This window comes from Antechinus flavipes, chromosome 6 (genome assembly GCF_016432865.1).
Source record: "Antechinus flavipes isolate AdamAnt ecotype Samford, QLD, Australia chromosome 6, AdamAnt_v2, whole genome shotgun sequence".
NCBI lineage: Eukaryota > Metazoa > Chordata > Mammalia > Dasyuromorphia > Dasyuridae > Antechinus > Antechinus flavipes.
In genome coordinates, this window is record NC_067403.1 from 182037103 (window position 1) to 182059742 (window position 22640).

The 22640-nt window shown below is 38.1% G+C and overlaps 1 protein-coding gene across 7 annotated transcripts in view; it reads right to left on the reverse strand.

The window, feature by feature from the left end:
* Positions 1–1078: 1078 nt before the first annotated feature.
* NRG1 (neuregulin 1) overlaps positions 1079–22640 on the reverse strand; it is a 213078-nt gene continuing 191516 nt past the window's right edge. For 5 of the 7 annotated variants that reach the window (XM_051965508.1, XM_051965509.1, XM_051965504.1 and 2 more), the window contains 5 exons: positions 17367–17469; positions 14537–14663; positions 12863–12993; positions 10408–10614; positions 1079–5483 (listed from right to left, as the gene is read on the reverse strand). In XM_051965508.1, coding sequence (XP_051821468.1) covers positions 4811–5483; positions 10408–10614; positions 12863–12993; positions 14537–14663; positions 17367–17469 — 1241 coding nt within the window. In that variant the 3' untranslated portion in view covers positions 1079–4810. Of the gene's footprint in view, positions 5484–10354; positions 10615–12862; positions 12994–14536; positions 14664–17366; positions 17470–22640 lie in introns of all 7 variants that reach the window. The other 2 variants (XM_051965506.1, XM_051965511.1) reach the window with 2 other exon arrangements.

The following is a 22640-nucleotide window of genomic DNA, read 5'->3' on the forward strand; positions in this document are numbered from 1 at the left end:
GCAGTTAAGATGTGCTAATACAATTTCTTGCACATAGTAGGCCTTAGTCAAATTGATATGAATTCAATGTGACCTCTCTGATCCTAACCCAAGTTAAGCATGGATTAGATGTAGCTTCTTCTGATATTTAGATGTTTCCATTCTAGGTGTCCTTATGGTTTTACAAAACATTTTACTTGCACTATCTTGTGTGGGAAAAAGGGTGATTATTTTCATCCCCATTTAACAGATTAATAAATTGAGGCTCAGGGAGACAAAGCCTATGGTAACTCAGCTAGCATCAAGGGATTCAAATCAGGCATACAGACCGCTGGCCCATCACTCTTTCCCCTACGCCACATGACTTCCAGTACTCTGACTGAGCCTCTTTTAGAGGAAGGCTGACTTGAGGAGGTTATGATTTGTAGTCATTTGGGTCATTTTCCCTTAACAATTGAATTTGCCTTTGGCATGCATGACTCAGTGACAAGGATCACCACTTTAGTTAGCATGAATCTGATGAAATATCCTGCTGGCACCATGGGCTTGCATCTGTCTTTTCTTTAGACTATTAGGAACAGTGGATCATTTCCTGAAATGATAACCATAGTCTTCCTGGCTACAATTCTTTAAAACCATTTAGTCCAATACCCTAATTTATAGAGGAAGAGAATAAGCCCCAAGGTTACAAAGATAAGTATTGGAGTCAAGATCATCTTAGATCTTCAGCAGCTAAATCTAATGTACTTTCTATCAAACTATTCTTTTTCTCTGTGTGTACAATTCACTAAAGCCATACTCCTTCTTTGTGAAGGTCTAGAATTCTAATCACATTTAAACAAAGTTGGGGGACTATGAGCAATGTAAGATAAGTGGCAGATAATGAAATAACAGGACAAAAGAAACAAGGGAAGTGATATTATGTGATATAAATTAGGGTTTTTCCTAAGCATGATATTCAGATGAGGCTGTCCAAGGTGCTAGTCTAGCTGTGGTGAAGTGTCTAAATCCCAACCCCAGATATGTGATGAATATCATTTTAATTCGGAAGCTGACTAATGGACAATGAAATAAATCAACAATTCCTGATGACCTGGTATTTGGGATAATCACTTCTTTAGTTTAGTTTATCAGTACTTCTAGGCCTTCAAATGTGCATTCTTCAAATACTTTCCATTACAGATACATTCTTTCTCCTCAACAATAAATTACTTTTTTTTAAAAAAAGAAAAAAATAAATGAAAATAAAAGGATACATTACAATTTAAAAGAAAAGATAACACAATGAAACACATTTTCGACATTCATCTCACAAATCATAGGAAAATGACTCTCTCTAGATGTTAGATGGTTGAATATAAATATTAAAGGTCAGGATTATTTACAGTGTGACAGGAAATTGAGAGAGTACAAACAGACTTTAACTCAGGAGGATAGTGAATGATTTAAGGAAACATCTCAGTAATGTACAGTATGTATTTACAAAATAATATAGACTAGGCATTGTGATATGTGGCCATTGTAGTTTGTCTGCATTTTGCTGCAGCATTCCAAAGGTCTTTGCACAAGGGAAATAAATCCATGTGTTGGTGGAACCCCATCAGTACCCAGGGGTAAAACCAGATTTTGCTTGTCACCTCTTTACTACAGACCACAAAGGGAACCAATGTTCCTGAGCAGGCCCTCTTGGGCATGCTCCACATATGTAAAGAGGAAGATGAGGAAGAGATGCCATTCCATTGATGGGCACGTTCACACACATCCCTGGCAAAGCTGGTCATTGGATTGAGAAAGCACATGACAATGCTTTTTAACAAACCACATCTAGGAGCAGGATCGAAAGACACAAAATGGGGAGTCTAACTGAAAGGGGGTTTTGCATATACCACATTCCATTGCATACCCATGTGGTGCACTGTATGCTCTGCACACAGTAGGTATATAACAAATGTTTTTATTGATTGATTAATCCCTGATGGGATTGGTACAGTTACAATAAACTCCCAAGGAGCAAGTTTTATTGAGGTCCCATGCAAATTGCATTGACACAAAATATGGGGTAGGTCGATGCAAGCCAGGGATGCTGGTCCTTTGTCTCTCCCCTTGCAGATGGATGCTGCACTGAGCTTATTGTAGGAGAAAAGAAAGAGTGAAACAGTAACTGAGCATCACAGGGACATCCTGATGACCCTGGGGGGTTGAGGGGGCTTTATGCTTGCAACAGGATCAATCACCTTGCCTCTTTCAATAGAGATTATCTTTGATCCTGGGGACAGAAGATATTAATTATCCATGGACCCAAGAAGCCATTTCAGGTAAGGATGCTGATATCTCACCGTCATAATGATCTAGGCAGTTTGGCAATTTGGGAGCCCTGATGTCATCCTTGGAAGGAGAATCAAATGGACTTTGCCCTGGGATTACTGGCTGACATATCCAGGGCACAAGCATCAATATGATCACAATGATCTTGGGCTTTGATTCAGCTCTATTAAGGTCTAAGGTAGTATTAGGAAATCCCTCATAGGAATGGGCAGAATGTTTGCCAGATCCTGCCAAGGCATCATTGAAGGAGTTAGGAGTGGTAACCTTTGGGGTTATTTTTTTTTCCTATCAAAATCTTTCATCTTCTCAAGGTCCAGTGACCTCAATGCAGCTGATGCTGTATGTCCAAGGAATCCTTATGATGGCCAAATAAACAGAGATGTTGAGCAAAGAAAAAGTAGGATGCAGAAAGCAAAGAAATCTAGCAATTTGGTTAGAAGTGATTTCAAGACCCTGTTGTCTGCCATCTCTTTAGCCTGGCAAAAGCTCTACAATACTTTAAAGACACAGTTGGTTGCTACCTGAGTTGCTCTTCTGAGTAACTCTGTATTCACCCTTCTTTTCCTATTCAAAATATCTGACCAAAGCACCTACATTTTCTTTCTTTCTAGCTCAGCCCCTTGTGTCACTCTGTATTTATTGTATTACTTGAATGAGCCCATAAATCTAATTCACTACCAAATAAAATTTCATTATGTTTATCTCCTGACACACAGGAATTGACCCTTCTCCTGGGGTCCTTGCTGACTTGAGATTGAAATTTTCTCTACAATACTCTGAAGCCACTAAAAATTCATTGGTTTTTTTTTTTTCCTGGTTATGGCTCCACTCTAAGTAGGTCTCTTTTTAAGTGCTGGGGGAATCTGTGAGCTTGGATTAGCCCCAAAAGGTGTAGAACAAGGCACATGGATGTTTGTGATCCCATTTGTCTCCCTGAAGTGAACATTTATTTAGAATGTTAATACCTACAGGCATTCTTCTGTTGACATCTCAGGACCACATGCAAAACTGAGCCCCATCTGAGGGTCTGCCTTGTGCCAGGGGTATGAGGATGAAAGAAATCAGATGGAAGTGACAAGAAGAATTAGTGATCTAAAAGCAAAGGATCTAGGGGCTAGCTGGGGGCTTATATTGAAAGGTACTGCAGTCTCAGCACAGGAACCATTCCAGTGATAAGCCACCACCCTTTCAAGAGTGTCACGTGTCACATGCACATTTGCAAAAATCAACATGCATAATTGGGGGCTGGCTCAATCCAATGTTGATTAGAAAAAAAATGAAGGGGGTATTAATGGCAAGAGAGCTAGCAGCAGAATTGTTTATCATTTCAGTCAAATTGTGTCTTTTGTTAGTTTAGCTTCACTCCCTCCTCTGTATCTCCTATAAATCCACTTATCTTAATCTCTTGACCAAGGGAATATGCTCACAAATGTCACTACATAGGTCACATTTCATTCTCCATGTCTCTTAGGCATCATTATATTAGTTATTATTTGTTCTGGACTTTCTATTCTTTAATGGCTTCTCCCCACTCCCTTAAGCTGAAAAGTTATTATCAACCCTCAATTCCAAGTCAAAGATAATTGTAGTTTTATTATTTAGAGTATGGTTTTTGACTGTTCATTTGCTACTTCATTCCCCCAGAAACTAACAGCAAGTGTGAGCAAACATTTTTATCAAGGACTAGATTCATTTTGATGGGCAACAAAACCCTTTTTCTTAATAAATGACAAGAGTCATTGCTCTCCATATGAAAGTAGGAAAGTGGCAGGCAGGAAAGAAGGAAGGAGGGAAAGAAAGAAGGAATAAGGAAAACAGGGAAGGAAGGAAAGAATAGGCAGATCCTAGTAAGAACAAGCTTCCTTCTGAATAACAATATTGGTTTGTTCATCTTTTAAATTATAAGATTCCTTCCTGCCTTCAAATGTGACTTGATGCAGCTTTTTCCTATAATTCTTAGTAGCATGCTGCTGGACCTACTATTATTTCCATGCTCAGTGAAACAAGCCTTTGGCCAACAATGTTGTAAATCCTGATAGTAAAGAAACTTCCTAACAAAGGAGGATGGTACTTAGACAGGTGAACCAACACAAGTCTTACTCACTTGGGCTCTGACAATAAGCCAAAGGAGGAACAGTGGTAAGTCTTATGGATTCTACATCCATTCAACATGATGATGCAATGTACAAGAAGCCAGGAAAACTGACCATGGGAAATTCTGCAGAAATACTGTGGAACAGCAATCACTGTAACTGGACAAACTTGCTCTCAACATAACAACAGAACATAAAGGCACCATTGATATCTTTCTCATTTTTAAATACTGTAAAAAATTGCTACATATGGCACATAACACATTTTTACATACATAGATTTAATTTATAAAAGTTTTTCCTGTTTTCTATTTGCAGAACTGCTAAAATAAAATAAATTGTTTAATTTAAGGTGGAATACTTCGTTATATAAAATAAAGTTTTACACGTGAATCTATGTGTTTATTTAGGTTTTATACAGCGATAGGGTCTTGATTAGCTATTACACTTGACAGCCTGGCCTGGAATTCCTCCTGCGCGGAATAGCGGCTGGTTGGGTTAGTCCTACTGTCAGCCAGGCGGAAGGCAGGAGCTGACTCTAAGCCAGCTGCCATCGGCGTCTGTATACTCAGGAAAGGTGTATTTTCGCCTATTCTTTCATCTTCTGTTTCACTTTCCGAGTTACTGTTCTCAGAGCTTGTGTCGCTGTCCATTTCCAACCTGTTAGAAATATGGCCATCGGGCTTTGTTCTTTTTGCCCGCCGGCTGTTGACGAGTTTCTTTGTGGGCTCTTGCGCTGGCTCATACTCCTGGGTGGTCTCATATTCCTGGGTAGTCTCATACTCCTCATCCTCCACGATCCTTAAGGGGCTGGGGGGTAGGCTATTGCTTTCATGGACCGGGTTGTGGTGAAAGGAGTTGAATTGTTGGGGGTGGTTATCATATTTCTTTTCCCGAAGTCGCGGAGGTGTCACCAGGAGCAGAGGCCGCTCTTCTTCCACAAGGGGGCTGACTGCCACAGATGGCATAGACACTGTCAAACTTGATATGGGTGGAGATATTTCAGAAGGAGGCGACTTAGGGGAGCTTGGCATGTAGAATTCTACGGGTGACATGCGAGCTGGGGTAGTCATTGCTGATACATATCTGTAAGGGCACCAAAAAACGCCAATAAATATAGAGGGAATAAACACAGGCAGAAGGGTTGAAATGGGGATTTTGATCATTAGCTAGTCAGTCTGATTATTATAGCATTATAGGTGTGGTGTCCATTAGGTACATCCCTGGATAGAGATGAGGCTATTTCCCCCATTTATAAGGAGTAAACATTTTAAAATGCTCTATTCAAATGCCCTTCTCTTTACTTAACTGGGTACACAATGTTTCCCCAAAAAAGGTAACATCCTAGAGGAAAAGAACTGATTTTGTTTTGCATCTGTATCCTTAGTATTTAGTATAGAGATTTTTATATAATCCAATGCTTAATAACTGGTCAAAAGCAACTGAGCCTAAATCTTTCAAATTTTATATTGAAACCATTTTAAATTGTTCAAAGAGAAACATGATGAGATGTATTCTCAAATACTTAGAATGGTCTAAGTATGCTGTTCTGAAATACAAGCTTTGGAAGGAAAAATAGAAGCTAAAAAATAAGTTTTTGCTAAATCTAAGTCTGCTGATATTTGGATATGTATACTTATGTCTCCTTGTTTCAGCTATGAAGTTCTGCCTTGTGACAGCCTGTATCTAATAAGATATGTAAAGTACTTTGCAAAAATTGAAATATAAATGCTAGCTAATGTTATAAGTACTTCATATGCTCCTCTATCACGATCATGTATTGAAAGCTGGAGGGAAAAAAAGAGGTAGCTAGGTGGCACAGTGGATAGAACACCAGCCCAGAAGTCAGGAGAACCTAAGTTTGAAGGTGATCTCAGACACTTAACACTTCCTAGCTGTGTGACTCTGGGCAAATCACTTCACCCCAATTGCCTCAGCAAAAAAAAAAAAAAAAAGTTGGAAAAGACCCTAAAAACCATGAGGCCCAAACTACTCCCTTTACAGATGAGGATATTTGAATATATAGAGGTGAACTAGAGTCACTTACAGAGGAAGTCGTTGAGGTGGGATTTCTGATTCAATTCTATTCAGCCTAATAGCTAAAGGTATTTGCACTTAAGGCAAAATGATACAATTGTGTCCTTTTGTCCTAAAGGCATTCTTGTTTTTGTTTTGTTTTGTTTTGTTTTTTGGGGGGGATAGTAAGTACAAATTTTCTCTGTTTTTCTTTTCCGCTCTGTTTTGTGAATCTAAAGAAAACTCCTTTCCTCTTTGGTCCTTGTTATACCTCTGTCCAAGGCAGAGAGAGTTCTGCAGGTTTTTCCTATTGCATTGATTTAGGTTAAACTTACTCATAATCTATCTGTTGGCAAATGGTGACTACAAGATACAAAGGGAATTTCCCTTTCATTCCCTCATCAAAGTGGATGACTGTAGCTTCGCTAGAAGACTTTAGTTCACTATAGAGTGACTGAACTACCAGCAATCATTGGGGAAAAGCTCAGATACTGCTGAGATGACTATGACTATGGGACAGTCTGCAACCCTAAAGAGGGTGATCAAGTGTGCTCCAGTAGACAGGAAAAGGAATCCTAGTCCCTTCCCACATGGTATGTATTGATTCAGATGGATTTTGCTATGAGATTGAATCAGAGTCCCTAAACTCAGAACATGGGTAATCAAGCAAAGTACGTGAAAGCTAAGGTTCCAGATTCAGGATCTTTTAGGGTACTAATATGGAAATCTACTATATGCAGTTCTTCCAAACTCTGCCAGTCTTTAAAGCAACTTTAGGCTGCTAGCAAGATTATGGTATAAAACACACTCTTTCAAACATCTTAAGAAGCCCTATAGGTAACCAGTGTAAAGAAAAGACCCTTCATTTGAGTATGAAGTATGACATCATGGAAAGAGAGATGGAGAATGGGTATGAAATATGACATCATGGAAACAGAGATGGAGAGTGGCAAAAAAGAAAAATATATCTTGTATGCGGATTGAGAATCTTCAGCTCTGCCGAGCCCATAAAAAGGAAGGGCAGTGAGAAGTGTATATATACGACTGCAAGTTCAGCATCTACATTGGAGAACAAGGATCATTTTATATAATGGCTAAGTGGGAGGTATTTTTGAGACTGCTACCTTGAAAACAAGATCAGAAAGGAGAAAGAATGGAACTTTTTGAGATCGGTGAGAGTCCACAAGAGTACAATACAGGAGCTCTGAAATAAGAGGCTACCATCAGATAAAAATTATTCAGCACATGAGAAAACCTAATAAAGGTGGAAGCTGGTCCTGAGACTAATGTAAGAGATAAATATTTGGTGGGTTTGATCTGGTCTGAAGACCCAGAACTAGCATACATAGTAAAGACAGCTGGTGGAGTGGATAGAGTGCTAAATGGGGAGACAGGAAGACCTAGGCTCAAAGCTTGCTTCAGATAATTATACTTAATAGTTATGTAACTCTGGGCGAGTTATTTAATCTCCATTTGCTTCAGTTTTCTTCTTTACAAAATGCTGCTAATATTGAACCCTGTCTCCCAGGATTTTTGTGAGCATAAAATAAGAAATTTGTAAAGTGTTTTGCAAATTATTATTATTATTATTATTTTATTGGCCCAAACGCTGAAGCCTCTGTACAGATAAAAGATAGGCTATGTCACTTCTAAGAAGGATACAGATGAACTGCTTTGAGCTAACATAACTTTCCATCTTCTCTAATGCTTGGGAAATCTTGTGAATTAGTTTAATAAGACAGAACTGTCTCTGAATATGTTAGATTTGATGGGCAAAAGATGGCAGATTATAAGTGGGGTGAGAAAAACTTCCTATTTTCTCCATGAAGAAAAGAAACTAGCAAAAGCTACAAGACTTGGCCAGAGGAAGATAATTGTATAAATATGTATGCATATATTGGATTGAACATATATATTTTAACATGTTTAACATATATTGGATTACTTTCCATTTAGAGGAGGGGGTGAAGAGAAGAGGGGTACATTTGGAACACAAGGTTTTGTAAGGGTCAATGTTGAAAAATTATCCCTGCATATGTTTTAGAAATAAAAAAAAGTTTAAAAAAATAAAATAAAACAAAAGACTTGGCCAGACAAGGTAATGAGCAAAAAGTGATTTCACATCTACATGGTTTCTCTCTTTTTTCCATTCTTGGTCTCTTTTTGTGGCTTACATTCAGCTTTCTAAGCCCTAAGCTGCTAAAATGCAACTATTTCCCAGGAGCCAGCCTTGGTAGTAATAGTCACTGTGATAGAGAGCCATACTTATAACAGCAAAGTTAGCTGAATTCATTGATTGAGCAATTAAATGAATGATACAATCATTCTTGGAATTTGTGAGGTAAAACACATGCAACTGTGGTCTTATGGTGACCTGAGAGTCTCTACCACAAAAGTGGGGGAAGCAAGACTATGCCTGCTCTCTACTGTGAATTCTGCCCCATGCAAAAAAATCAAAAATGAGAAGAAATGGTTAGGGATGAGTGGGAATGAGCAAACTCCCATTTGGCTTGGGAATTGTGACAGAGGAGAAAGAGGATTGAAGGCAATACTCAGGAAAGAGAGGAACTATTCTGGTTCAGTTTTTAAGTCTTTACCTAAAAGCTTGCTTTTATGGACTGATAAAGCAAGAGAGATCGGGATTGGGGTTTGAGCGTTGTTTCTAGAGGAACTCCTCTCTGAACCAAGAAGTGTCCCAAATACAGGTCTTTGTGCCACAAAGAAGAGCTAAGTGGATCCAACTGATTAATTCTCTCGGCTGACTTGATATTCCTGGAAGTCACAAATACAGTGTAACATCATTTGGGAATCATGTCCTATGTCAAAGCTTCTTAAACTGTGGTTGTAAAGCCATATTTGGAGGGGGAGAGGTTACATAACTGCATGTGGGAGGGGGAGTCACAAAAAATTTTCCAGCAGTAAAAGGTTTCTAAACACAATGACTAAGAATTATTTCAAAATCAAATGTATAATGAATCTGCCATGTTTCTGGCAGAACTTGTCCATGTTGCACTTCACTGTAGCTTTGGTTCGAATCTGCAACATGCACTTTGCACTTTTTACTGTGCATGCATGAGTGCTATCAAAAGCACCTTAGCTCTGATTCAAGATAGGATCACATAAAAATTTCTTGAACCAAAAGGGATCCTAAGTGGAAAAAGTTTAAGAAGTCCTCACCTAAGGTATGAACCCTCTAATTCACTCCTAGAGAGATTGGGAGCAGCTGGTTGAGTTTCAACCCCTTAAAATACATCCCAAAACTCTTAGTTCAGTATAGGTCCATAAATGTTTTGGGGGATTTAGGTAAAGCTGGCATCCTAAGGCATGAATCCTCTCGTTCACTCCTAGAGAGACTGGGAACCACTGATTGAGCTTCAGACCCTTGAAATACACCCCCAAACTCTTAGTTCAATATAGATCCATAGATAGTTTGTGAGGACTAAGTGAAGCTGGAGTCATGCACCTATATAATAGTTATTTGATTGGCTTTTATTCTATTTGTATTGACTCCGTCTGTGAACAGAGTTGTATGTGGTTACTAAACAGAAATGAAAATGAATTGTACAGATAGCCACTGATCATATATTGTCAAGAGAACTCTTGAGGCAGTATAGATTGGGCTAGATGAGCTATGGCATCCTTTCCTATTTAGAGGTCATCTGATTCTCTGACTTGGGTTTTATTGTAGTTCTGCCTGTTCTTTGCCTTGTCACTTTGGACAAGTTATTTTCACTGGACATCACTTTCTCATCTATAAAACAAGAGTTGGACTAGATAATCTCCAAAGTACCTCTTCCCTTTATATTCTTTGACCTGTGATAGGCCTCCTGAGGTAATAAATGTAAGGAAATAGCCTTATCTAATAGGGGGCCAGCATGCACCTCCTGGCTCTCATTACTGCTACCCAGGAAGTGCCCTTCAATGAGACAGTGGGTTCTTACTGTGATTCTCTTACGGGGGTTCTCCTTTGCAGTAGCTTTCCCTTCTGTTTTACCTTTCACTGTGAGGAGAGTCTCGGTAGGAATCAGGGGTCTCTCTGGCATGTCTGAGGAAGCTGTTACAATCTCGGGGACCTCCCATGCCATTAAGACGTCCTCTAGGCCCCCCAGCTGGGCTGGTGTGCCTACTGTTTTCTATGGATGAAATCACGAGCACGGAGTGGCTTTCAGAGACAATGCTTTCTGTATGCCCATTACTCCAGCTAAGGGGGAAAAAAAGAATAAATAATGAGAAAGGGGGAAAAAAAACACTTTCAAATAATACACAAAAAAGACCATAATAAAACAATCACCAGGTGAAAGCATATAATACTTCTTTCAAAAGTTCAGTACCCCTAACTCTCTTATTCTTTCTACTCTCAAGTGGAATTTAGAATAAGATAGCCTTGCCTTGCTTAAACAACACTTGGGAGAGATTCAGGACGGTAAGAATCTAAATTCTATTACTCTAATAATATAATAACACACTTACATGATAATTGCCATTCAAAATCCATTTTGCAGATAGGAAACCAAAGTTCTTAGTAGCTAAGAAAGTAAATAGAATAGGGCACTAGACTGGGCTTCAGGAAGATTAGAGGTTTTGGTTTGTTTTATTTTTCCCTTCTTTGCCTCTCTATTGCTGACTACTAAAGGCACTTATTTACTATATGATCTCGGACAAGTGACTTGACTTGTTTGTACTTTAGTTTCCTCACTTGTAAAATGAAGGGACTGGACTCAATGATGGTGAAGTTCCCTTCTAGCTCTAAATCGATGACTTTATAATCTTATAGATTTGCGCACCAACATCTATTTCTATTGGAAGATTAGAATTCAGTTCAGGCTCCAAGTCTGGCACTCTCACCAATATATTTAGCTGCCTCACTATAACCTCCTTTTAGAGCATCATTTTCATTATATAGTACCACTCTGCTCTGGTGATCATTACCCAAATTCGGGAGTGAACAGAAAGGTACAGAGTGAGCATCTTCATGGCAAAGTGAATGGAGTGCTAGACTTGAACTCAGGTAAGTTTCAGTTCAAATCATCTCACAAATAAGTTTTATGTGATGTTGAGCAAGTCATTGACCTGTTTCAGTCTTGTTTTCCTCATTTCCAAGTTGGGGATACTAACAGTTGTGAGGATCCTCATTGTTGTGAGGATCAAATGAGACAGCATTTTTGAAAGTGTGCATATTCATAAAAGTACTATATAAATGCTAGTGATTGCTATTATTATTGGAGTATTGGTGGAAGCTCTTGAGAATCTCTACTACTTCACCAGTAAAGTAGTTTTTCTAGCATCAACTGCTAGAAGCGTCTTTGGGAAATCCACATGTCCCTGGAGCAGCTTCTAAGGGTAGCCCCAAATATGTAGAAAGCTCTCTCCAAATTTTTTGGGACAAAGTCTTAGTGCTTTTTTAGATAGCGGTGAACTTTAGTACCTCGAATAACAATAATAATATGTTGGAATTTACAGCATTAGAGTTGGAGTTGGGAAGATCTGGGTTCAAATCATATCTTAAAACCTCACAACTTGTGGGACCCTCGGCAAGTCACTTATTTGCCCAAGCCCCAGTCTCCTTACCTATAAAATATAAAAATGAAAAAGGTAGGTTCGATGACTTCTAAAGTCCTTTTTAGTACTAAACTAATAAGCTGTGATACTATGAAGCATAATCTTACAGCTAGAAATGGTTTATAAGAACTTGAGTACTATTGGCCCAGACTTTCAGAACATGATGATATTGAAAAAATTTGAATGAAGAAAGCAACAAAATATATAACTTAGGCTCTGGACCACTAATCAAAACCTCAGTCCCACCTGGTGACTTCCTTGGTGCTGCAATTTAAGTCAGAAAGATTTCTATTCAAATCCTGATTCTGAGATTTATTAGTTGTGTTACTTTGGCAAGTCACATGCACTCTGAACTTTAGTTTCCTCATCTTTAATATGGACACAATAATAGCACCTATCTTAGAGAGTTGTTGTGAAGATCAAATTCTACAACATAGGTAAAGTACTTTGAAAACAAAGTGCCATAGAAATGCTATAGCAATAACAATAGCAACAACAAAAAGTGATCTTTTTACAAAGTGAGTTGTATATAAGAATATTTCTCTTTCAGTCTAGTGTCAGAGGACACAAATTCTTGGTCAGAAATATTGGGTCTATGTTCAGGTTTTTATGCTTTCTAAAATAAAGAGGTATAACTACATGATAAGTCCTACAACTTCATGTTTGGAGTAGGGCAACTACACAAGAAAAAACATAGTATCTAACATGCATATGGATTTCAAGACCTTGCTGTAAAGGGTGGATACTTTCCCTACAAATTTAAAAAAAAAAAGATTTTTGGTTCCCTTGTGTGAACATATTTTTCCCAGAGCCTGTTCCTTTCATTATAAGATAACTGCCATTAAAAAAGCAACTCTGCAAAGCTAAGCTATTTTAGTCAATCCTTATACCTGTGGCTGGGTGTCTGGGTGGCAGCCATGGAGTGATGAGCTGGTGAAGTACAGTGACTAGCAGAGAATGATGTCTCTGTCTCTCGTTCAATGACGTGTTCACTAGAGATGATGTTCTTGGATACGTACTGCTAAAGAGACAAAGAGGAAACAAATGGAAATTTTGGGCATAGTCTTGGTTTAGTGAAATAAAAAAGAAATTACATTTTGAATGTACACATTTCAGGAAATAATTTAGAAATGCTGTTAAAATTTAAATTAGGAGATCAAGGTTTGAATTTTGCCTTTGACACTAACTAGTTGTATGAAGTCACTCCTTGCTTCCCATTATTACATTTGTACCCTTCTTCTACCACTACCAGTTAATAATCTGTCTTCTTTGAGGTTCATTTTTCCAAATTCATCACCCAATTCAAATCCTATTGGCCATTATTTAACAACATTCATCTTCCTTTCTCAGCGAAGTCAATGGCTGACCTATTGTATTTTTCCTCATCTCAACTCATACCTAACAATTCAATATACATAATCTGATATTTCCTAAAATATTTCAATTTTCTTGTTCCTCAGTCTACTCAGTTCCTGTGATGTACTCCTCAACTTAAATCTCAGTCACAGAAATGGTGGCAGCCATGATCTTATCATAAACCAGATGTGTTCCACTTTCAAATTAATGAGGTCTAAAATTAATTGATCTGATTATAATTTGTTATCACTTCATATTTTCCAAAGCTTATAATCCCTATTTCTTTCTTCACCTTCATTGTGACTTCTATTTATACTACCCCTTTGTTCATGGTTATTTATATCCCAGTATACTAGTTTCCAAGTGCTGGATTGAAGCCAGGAACAGTTGAGTATTTCCTTTTGGGGATTTTCTATTGTTACATTTAAATAAAAGAATATTTGTAAGTGGTTTAAGATTTACTTCACATATTATTTTATTTGATCTTTACAACAACTCTATGAAATGGATACTCTTATTATACCCATTTTACAGATGAAGAAACTGAGACTTAGAAAAATTCGTTAACTTTCATCCATAAGAAGTCATCCAGCTACTAAGAGTCTGAAGCAGGAGTCAGGCTTAGGTCTTTCTGACTCCAAGATAAGTGTTCCTAGCCACTATATCACTCAGCTTATAAGGATTTTGTAGGCACAGGATCTCAAAGTGTGGGAAGTTCTTCTATCACTACCCTGAAATCTATGATCTACTAGATTTTTATCCTGGGAAGGATATTGCCAGAGGCACATAGAGATTAAGTAAGGTATCTAGAGTCACACCCTCAGTAAATGTCAGATCTCCCTGATTCCAAACACAGCCTGTTATCCTCATGGCCAAGTGCTAATTTGGTTATGATCCTTTTCCTTTACTTTATTTTTCAGATGAGCAAGATGCTCATGTATTCTATCAAAAGAAACATAAATCTTGATATTATTATCCAACCACTTAATGAATAAAGCCGGAAGAGTTAACATATTTGTGTTATCATAAACCCAAAACATTTGAAGAATGTTCCTGTTATTTCCTCCTGGAGAAATTCCATATTCCTGGAAGCTCAGGACATGAGTAGCAGTCACTAAGCATAAACCTGTACAGAATTTACTGAAGGCATAGTCCAGTTGGGTGGACAGTATTCCTCATTATTTATTTTCAGAGCTCAAGCAACCTACATTGACCAGCTGCACATTCTCTGGGGGTGGGTTGGGGTGGTGAGGTCCATTGGCCATGTTCACCATATTGTTGCGTTCCGAACGAAGGCTCTGTCGTAGCCGGTCATGAAGCTTTTTTCGCTGCTTCCTGCATATGAGAAACAAAATAGATTTTTAGTCAAAGCTGGAGCACTTCTTAATATAGTCAAATCATTCTCCTATCTCAAGGTCTTGTGTCTATACATTAAAGGTGTCAAATTATGAGGCAGCTTTAGAAAACAGAGTTAAGGAAACCAAAGTCTTTGGTCAAACCCAAGTCAAAACTTTGGGTTTTGAAAGTAGAAGTCTGAGGAGAAGGAAGTCTTCCCAAATCCTTGAATTCTAATGCACATCCTTGAATAATTGATATATTCTCACTCACTAAACCCTGATCATTATTATTGTGTTCATTGATACTGATAAGAGAGAAAAGACAAAATAAAAGTAAAATGGAAGGAATATTGGATTTTAAATAAGGATCATGTGTTTGAATGCTAGGTCTTACACTTTGTATCTGTGTTATCCCAGACAAGATATTTTCCTCAGTTTATGTATCTGTTTAACAGGAAGGTTTCTTTGGATGGTTTTTAAGGACCCTCCCAATTATAAGTTCCATGAGTTATATCAAGATGGGAAGATGGACAGAGCTATTACCACTTTAGAAGGCACGCTTTATTACAGACAAGGCAAAATTGGCAAAGAATTTTTAAGGACAAATCAGTCTAGTAGAAAAGAGAAAAATAACTATGGTTTCATTTATTTTATTATTACAATTCTCATACTCTCAGAGAACTTCAGAACAGGAAGAGACCTCAAATGCTATCTACTCTAACTTTTACTCCAACAAGAATCTCCTCTACAATTTATGGGTAAGAATGAAATTAGTATTGTTTTTGGCAAACTTGAAAGAGAACTTTCATTTTCCCTATTGTGCTTTGTGAGCTATATGAACTCAGCAAGTCATTTAACTTTTCTGAGACTCAGTTTCCTCATTTATAAAATGGTAAGGCCAATCTAGATGGCTTTTTAGAATCTTTTCTATGTCTAAATCTTTGATTTAACGACTCTGCTTTTTACCTTTAATTTAATGACAATTTTATTATTGTGTATCTCTATTTGTGTTTTAGCTCTTATTGAGATTGTGAGTTTCTTGAGGGCAGGGCCTTATCTAAAAGGCCTATTCTTCACCCTACCCTGAATAGTACTCTACATACAAATGATCTTATTTTTTTTTTTTTTGGTTTTGTTCTTCAAAGACATCTGTATCTGACTCAAGAATATGTTTTCCTCCAACAGCTGGCCTGACATCATTGAGGAAATCATTGTTGGAATAGAAAAAAGTACTGTCAAAAGAATAACACTGTTATGTAGCAGAAGATTTTATTAATCTGATTTTATCTGAGCTTTGGAGTGAATTGGACTATGGAAGCCCAAAAGGAAATCCTTGTTTGTTAATAAGCATGCACAATTTGGAGGAGGACACAAAACTCAATGAAAATGATGCATAGGGCTTTCCAAGCTTGGCAGATGGTGCTTTCCAAGACTTTCCAAACTCTTCTTTCTCCTTACAAAATTTTCTTTACTCTCACTGATCACATTGTAAACAGCTGCAGTATTAAGTAGAATTGGAAAACTTCAACACAGATTCCATAAAACTGTATTTTAATAGCAAGATAATTATTTATTTTACCATATCCCAATAGATGTAGGGCTTTGGCCCTCAAATAAATCAGATACTTAATTATTGTTCCATATCCAAAACTGGCTATTTCACATAGTTAATTCATAACCATATAAGCAGCCAACATTTAGTCATAGGTTTAGGATTATAAGGCACTACAAAAGGCATTGATTCTAATCTCCAAATGATGAAACTGAAGTTCATAAAGGGGAAATGATTTATCCATAGTCATATAGGCAGCAGAAGTAAGATTTGAACCTATTTCCTCTGACTCTAAATCAAATGCTATTTTAATTATGCCACATTGTGAATAGAAAGTATTACAGCTAGAGACAGGAAGATCTTCTGACTATATCTTCCTACCTGTATGATCCTGAGTAAGGTATTTAATTTCTGTCTAACTTAGTTTCCTTATCGTTCTCATTCTCTAAGATCCTTTTCCAGGTCTACCCTTGATTTTATGATGATTCAATCAAGACTACTGTAATCTAGCTGTGAGACTAGAGCTAAGTTCCCCCACCTTTTAACTACTCAGGGAATTCCCTAAGATTCTAAATACCTATAAGTATTAACATGGGGCATTTTCATTTGGGGATTTCCTCTATATCAGTGAAAGGCCAGGTCAAGATCCAAAAAAAAAAAAAAAAAAAAAGACTGGAATCTAGGGACCCCTTTAAACCATTTGTCTTCTGCGATATTTGCTCTGGATCTCATTGTTGTGGTCAGCACATCTGTACTAAATGAGAATGGCTGATGTCAATTCGATACTGAATCACCATTTGTGTTGACAGACTTGTCTTATCTGATTTTCTGTGTTTACATATGTACATGTTCTAAAATCTTTGTAGTTCCAACTTGGGGAGGGTTGAGTCAGTAGCAATCAGCTGGCTATGGCCATGTCTATCATGAAATATTTCAAGGAGCTGGCTTTTCTTTCCCCCATGCTGAGCATGGCCCCTTATGAATCTGGATGATTCAGAGCCAGAGAAACAAACAGAAATCAAGACAACCAACAATAATCCCCATTGCTCCTAGGTGGATGATGGGATCTGATTCTTTCCCCAAGATCTCTCTGCCTCTTACCCATCTATGTTAATGATAGATAGAAAGGCAAGGAAGAGGAAGGTTTACTTGGTTTTGCAGTAGGCCACCACACACATGATGCCGACCACCAGGAGGGCAATGCAGATGCCAGTGATGGTCAATACTCTTTTCTGGTAGAGTTCCTCAGCTTCTGGAAAGGGGCATAAGAAGAGCATGTTACCAGGTATACTCAGCATTCTTAAAAAGCAAACAGACTGAACATTTGGCATGCTATCTGGTACCATCTCTACTCACAAGAAAAGAAAAGGGGGGCAAAACAAAACAAAGCATGGCAACCAGTCACAGAGAATAACTTCAGCATATTGGTGCCATTCAAAACCAAAATCCAATAACAGAATTCCATTTAGAGCAGGCTACAAATATACTTAGGGATTATATTAAACAAGCCAAATATAGACATTTTAAATATGACATCATAAATGTTAGATTTAGAAAAAATACATAATTATATATTTTTTTGTTTTGTTTGTTATTCTTGCAAAGACAGCTGGAATAAGCTTTATGGCAATGAATAACCAGGAACTACCCGGATCCCTCTTGACGTTTCTTTATTCCCAAAGACATTCTTAAATTCCAGCGGGCTTTACAAAAAGCATTTTAATCAATGAAAAGGTGAAAAGAAAACAAAGGACAAACTCAAAAACATTTGCAAACATAAGCTTGGCTTGTAGTTACCAAAGGCAATGAGGCAAGACCCTGTGTCAAGATCAATATGAGGAAAACTCAAAAAGCCTCACTTTGAGCCCTGAGGCATTGTATCAGAGAAAATGCAATGGAGAGGATTAGATTTACAACCCCAAAAAGGAGATTGGGCCAAAATGTCAGCTTGTTTTTAAGGAACTAGTCTTTTCTTGAGACCCTCATCCCTGCCATGGAGACAATTAATCTTTAGGGGAAAAAATCATTAGCATGTGTCACATTTGGCTTAGAGTTGACCACACATGCCACTGTTGGTCACACTTGGCAAAAGAACTCTTGAATGTTGAAATACCAAAGTATGACTCTCACAGCTTAGATGTGGAGACTTTCCAGGTTAAGAGAACCTGATCTCCAATTCAGGAATGAAGTCCAATAGAAATGAAATGAGGGTACAAACTATACGTGGGTTGTATCCTACTTCTTGGAGGGAATAAGCATTAGGTCATTCTCAAGTCCAGCCCCTCACAAGATGGAATTTATTTAACAGTGGCCTAGATCTCAAAGAAATTGAGTATCCAACTGGATTAATTACAGTGATTAGGATATATTCACAAGAACATTCAAAAATAGAACTCCACTGGTGTATATAATTACTGAGTCAAAGCTAGAGACTCGTCTCCCTAATTAAGCTGGTGAGCAACAAACCAGGGCATGTTGTAAAAACAAAATTTTCCAGGCAGCCCTTCACAAAATCCTCTTTATCACTCCCTTCAATTTTTTTCTCTCAGTCGGAAGAGATATTTGTACAACACTTTTCTGAGAACAAGTATATTTTAATTTCTCTGATAAAATGCACTCTATCATTATTTAGGGCATCTTTCACAAGCTGAGCTCATGATCATCAAATTCCAGTTAACAGGCTAAGAACATTGTCAAACCCAATTAATATTGTCTGATTATCAATAAGGAAAGAAGAAAAGTCCATAGGTAAAAAGGATGAGAGGATGGCATGGATTAAACAACTGACAAATACAAAACAAATGAAAAACAGTTGGAGTTGGAAGGTAAAAGGAAAATCAAACACAGACAGATGGACAAAAAGATAGAGATAAAGGAGAGTAACAGTGAGGGCAGGAGAAGGTTAAAGATTAATGTTAATAAATCAACTGTAGGCTCTTGCATAGCATGCTTCATACTGGGAAAACAATGTGAAGAGATGTTTGGGGGAAAAAAAGGTGGAAGTAAAGTTGGTAGGGATTTTCCATACAGCATAACTCCTAAACTAGCCTAATGGAACCTGTGAATAGCAATGGAAAAACCAAGTGACCAGGGGGCCAGGAGACATAGTTTGCCATTAGTTCTTTACTAAAGTAGCAGGAGTCATGTCAGTAGGGAATGGTCATGGCTCATACCCACTTTCATCCCCAGAAGGGAATGGTCATGGCTTTTCCTCCTCTGGACCCTGCTTTTCCTATTACCAGGCCCACTGGGCTTTAGGCCCGGTTGGAGCACTTTGTTGCATATTTTAGCCCAACTGTAATTGCTTTTGTTCATGATATCTGAATCAACACATCAAAAGACATAGATGAGAAGCAATCCACTTCAACCCTTCTTTGTCCTTGATACAAGGCAAATCTTTTTGCCTATCACTTTTCTCTTTTTCTTTCCAACTCTTTTAATTTAATTTAATTTCAGATTGCTTCATTTGCTGGGATTTTTTTTTTTTTTGATGGCTCTAAAAGCAAGGAGGACTTCTCTGTGAATTTCTGAAGCAAAATATCTATCAGAAATGATGAAACAGCAAATAGCCATTTGGGCAATGAATTGTGCTCTTTGCACTAATTTTCTTCTTAAAAACATTTCTTTGAATTGGGTAGGTGGATCTCTCTCCAGGGACATACCTTATTTCCAGTCTGTTCTTTATACAAGAGGTCAAATGGAAGCTGATGTGGCTAAGGTGAGTATATGGAAAGTGATAATCCAGGAATAAGGGAAGTGATAGTCCCAGTGTATTCTACCCTCATACCTCATAAAACCACATCTTTACCTTTAGTGGTAAAAACCAAAGCTTAAACAAGACACTGAAAAATCAGCGCTTACTAACCTTCCAACAAAGAATGGACATTTTGTACATTTTGAAATAAAGTATTTTTGTATTTAAAGATGCAAAACAGTTCTTAGTTCTGATTACAAAAACAGGTACTGGAGCAGAATTTACCTATGGGCTGTAGTTTGCTGAACCTCATTCTAGAGGAGGCAAAACTAAGATGATTTAGTACCTGGAGTTCATTCCATGTATGGATTGGTTGAAGGAAGTGGACATGACTAACTTGGAGAAGAGAAGCCTCAATGGGAACAAAGAAAGATTTTTAAAGGCAGCTATGTTGATGAAGCAGGGGTTAGATTTGTTCTGTTACTTCCCTTCTCCCTATGATTGGAAGTTACAGAAGCAAATTTAGGTTTGGAATATAAGTGTATGTGTGGGTAGAGGAGGTGGTAGCGCTCTTTCTTTGAGTGTCTATAGGCAGAGGCTGCATGGGCATTTATCAGGCATATGATATGGTAGATTATTTTTATTTATGAGTTGGACTAGTTTGTTGCTTCTACCATCTCTCAAATCCCATGATTCCTTGTGGTAAAGGCCATCCAGACACACTTAAATTAACCAATGGAAGAGAGGCAGCTGTTAGAGAAAGGAGATGTGAGCTTTCTGCAGTCTATCAACTTCAACGGACACACAACGTATCTTGTCCCGAAGTCTATTATTTATGCTGCTTTCAATTTATATGACCGGCTGAAATACACAACATTAATTGTGTTTTCTGTGATAGATTTGGCAGTAATTCAAAAAATACTAAGAAAAGGATCTTTGGAGAAAGCTTCGGCAATATCTTTGAAAAAAGATACTGTTCGTCCCTACAGATGCTGTTACACGGTCAGTAGAGAAAGAGCAAATCAGATGCAGAATTGAAAGAGGGAAAAAAAACCTACTAGTCTGATAGGCCAGGAGCTAATAGGGACATTCGAGCATCCCTGCAGCATCACTGCAGCATTGGCTCACTGAGCTTTGAATCTGGTTGGCTCTGGTCTGGCCTGAACTGGCCATCCTTCCATAGAGATGATATCACTCTTTTCTACTTTTAGATCTTATGTCTTTAAGCTTTCTGGAGTTAGTAGGAGCTGCAGCCCTAGAGAAGGTGGAGCCCTGGATAGGATGAAAACATTTTTCTCCTAGACATAGGAAGAGCTCCCTTGTGGTCTTTTGCTATAAATGCTTGTTGAGTTGGCTTGAATTCAAATGCACTGGACTGCATTGGATGGTCTTTCTGCAGTCACCAATATCTTCCTAGCAAGAGGGCCATTACCATTCTGGGGCATTAGTCCCCAGTGGATTGGAAACCTTACAAAAGGCAAATTGTCCTTTAGACAGGATGCTAGACATTTATAACTAAGCCAGAGTGAGAAAAATTTCATTTGCAGAAAAGAAATGGTGACAGATTTTCTTTGGTGTAGTTTATTATATTTATAATGAAGACTATATGTTTACTTGTGAGAAGCTATTTAGTCAAGCCTATGATAACATAGCTGGGGAAACAGGTATGTGAATGAGGCCACTCAAATGTCGTCATCTCCATATAGTGTTGAAGTGGCTGGAAGAAAAGAAAGTAAGTGTATTCTCCATCCAAGTCAATTGTCACACCAGCCTGCAACCAAACCGATCACACATTCTTCATGAACTGATATTGTCTGGGTCTGAGTATTCTTCCTCTTTTATGGATCAGGGACTTGGTATGGGAAAGAGTCGGGGATCTTGCTTATGATCAGATAGGTAGCATTGGACAAAAACAGAATTTGAATCAAGGGCCTCTGAATTGATTTGATCTCCTCTGTCAGCCATTTCCCTGAAGTTCTGGGAACTCTGCCTTTACTCATCAAGTTGCTCCACCATATCAGCACCCAGACTGGTATACGAATAACTCAGGATTCTTTTTTCAAGGCTAGTGGTGGGAGAATCCTGTAGGATTTGTTGTCTGGGAAATCCTTGTGGATTGGCTTCTGTTCCCTCAGCACAGACATTCTCAATGAAAATCTCAGTCAACTCTAGAGAGAGCCACAGAGCCTATTTTCTTTATATATTTTCTTTGTCTTTGCTCAGAAGATAAGGAAGGTAAACATAAGTAAGCCTGAGGCATTATCTAATCCAAGCACATACTATTGTATTTCCCCACCAGAGGAGATTTCCTGCCCCAAGAATAGATGATTTTTCCTTTGGCTCCCAACCTGAAATGGGCATAAGAGGAGGCTTCTGGAATGATTATCCTGGTAGAAGACTCCTGAGGGTGCTGGAACCCAGGAGGTTTGATTACCCTGAAGGCCTTATCAGCCTTTTCATAACAAATGGAATCTGCAGGCCAAACACTATGGTAGAGAAGGGAATTGGCTATGGGTTATGAGGATAGGAAACTTGAAGTGGGGCCTGGGAAATGAGAGTGAGCTGCCCTCACTAACACTCTAATGTTATGTCTAATCATAGCTAAAAACCCAGAGAGACCACTGTTATGACTGTATGATCCCTTCTAAAGCAAAAAGACATTGGTTAGGAATCCAAAGGAAGGGGGGAAAGAAAGGGTAAGAGACAGTCAAGTTCACAGGTGCTAAAAT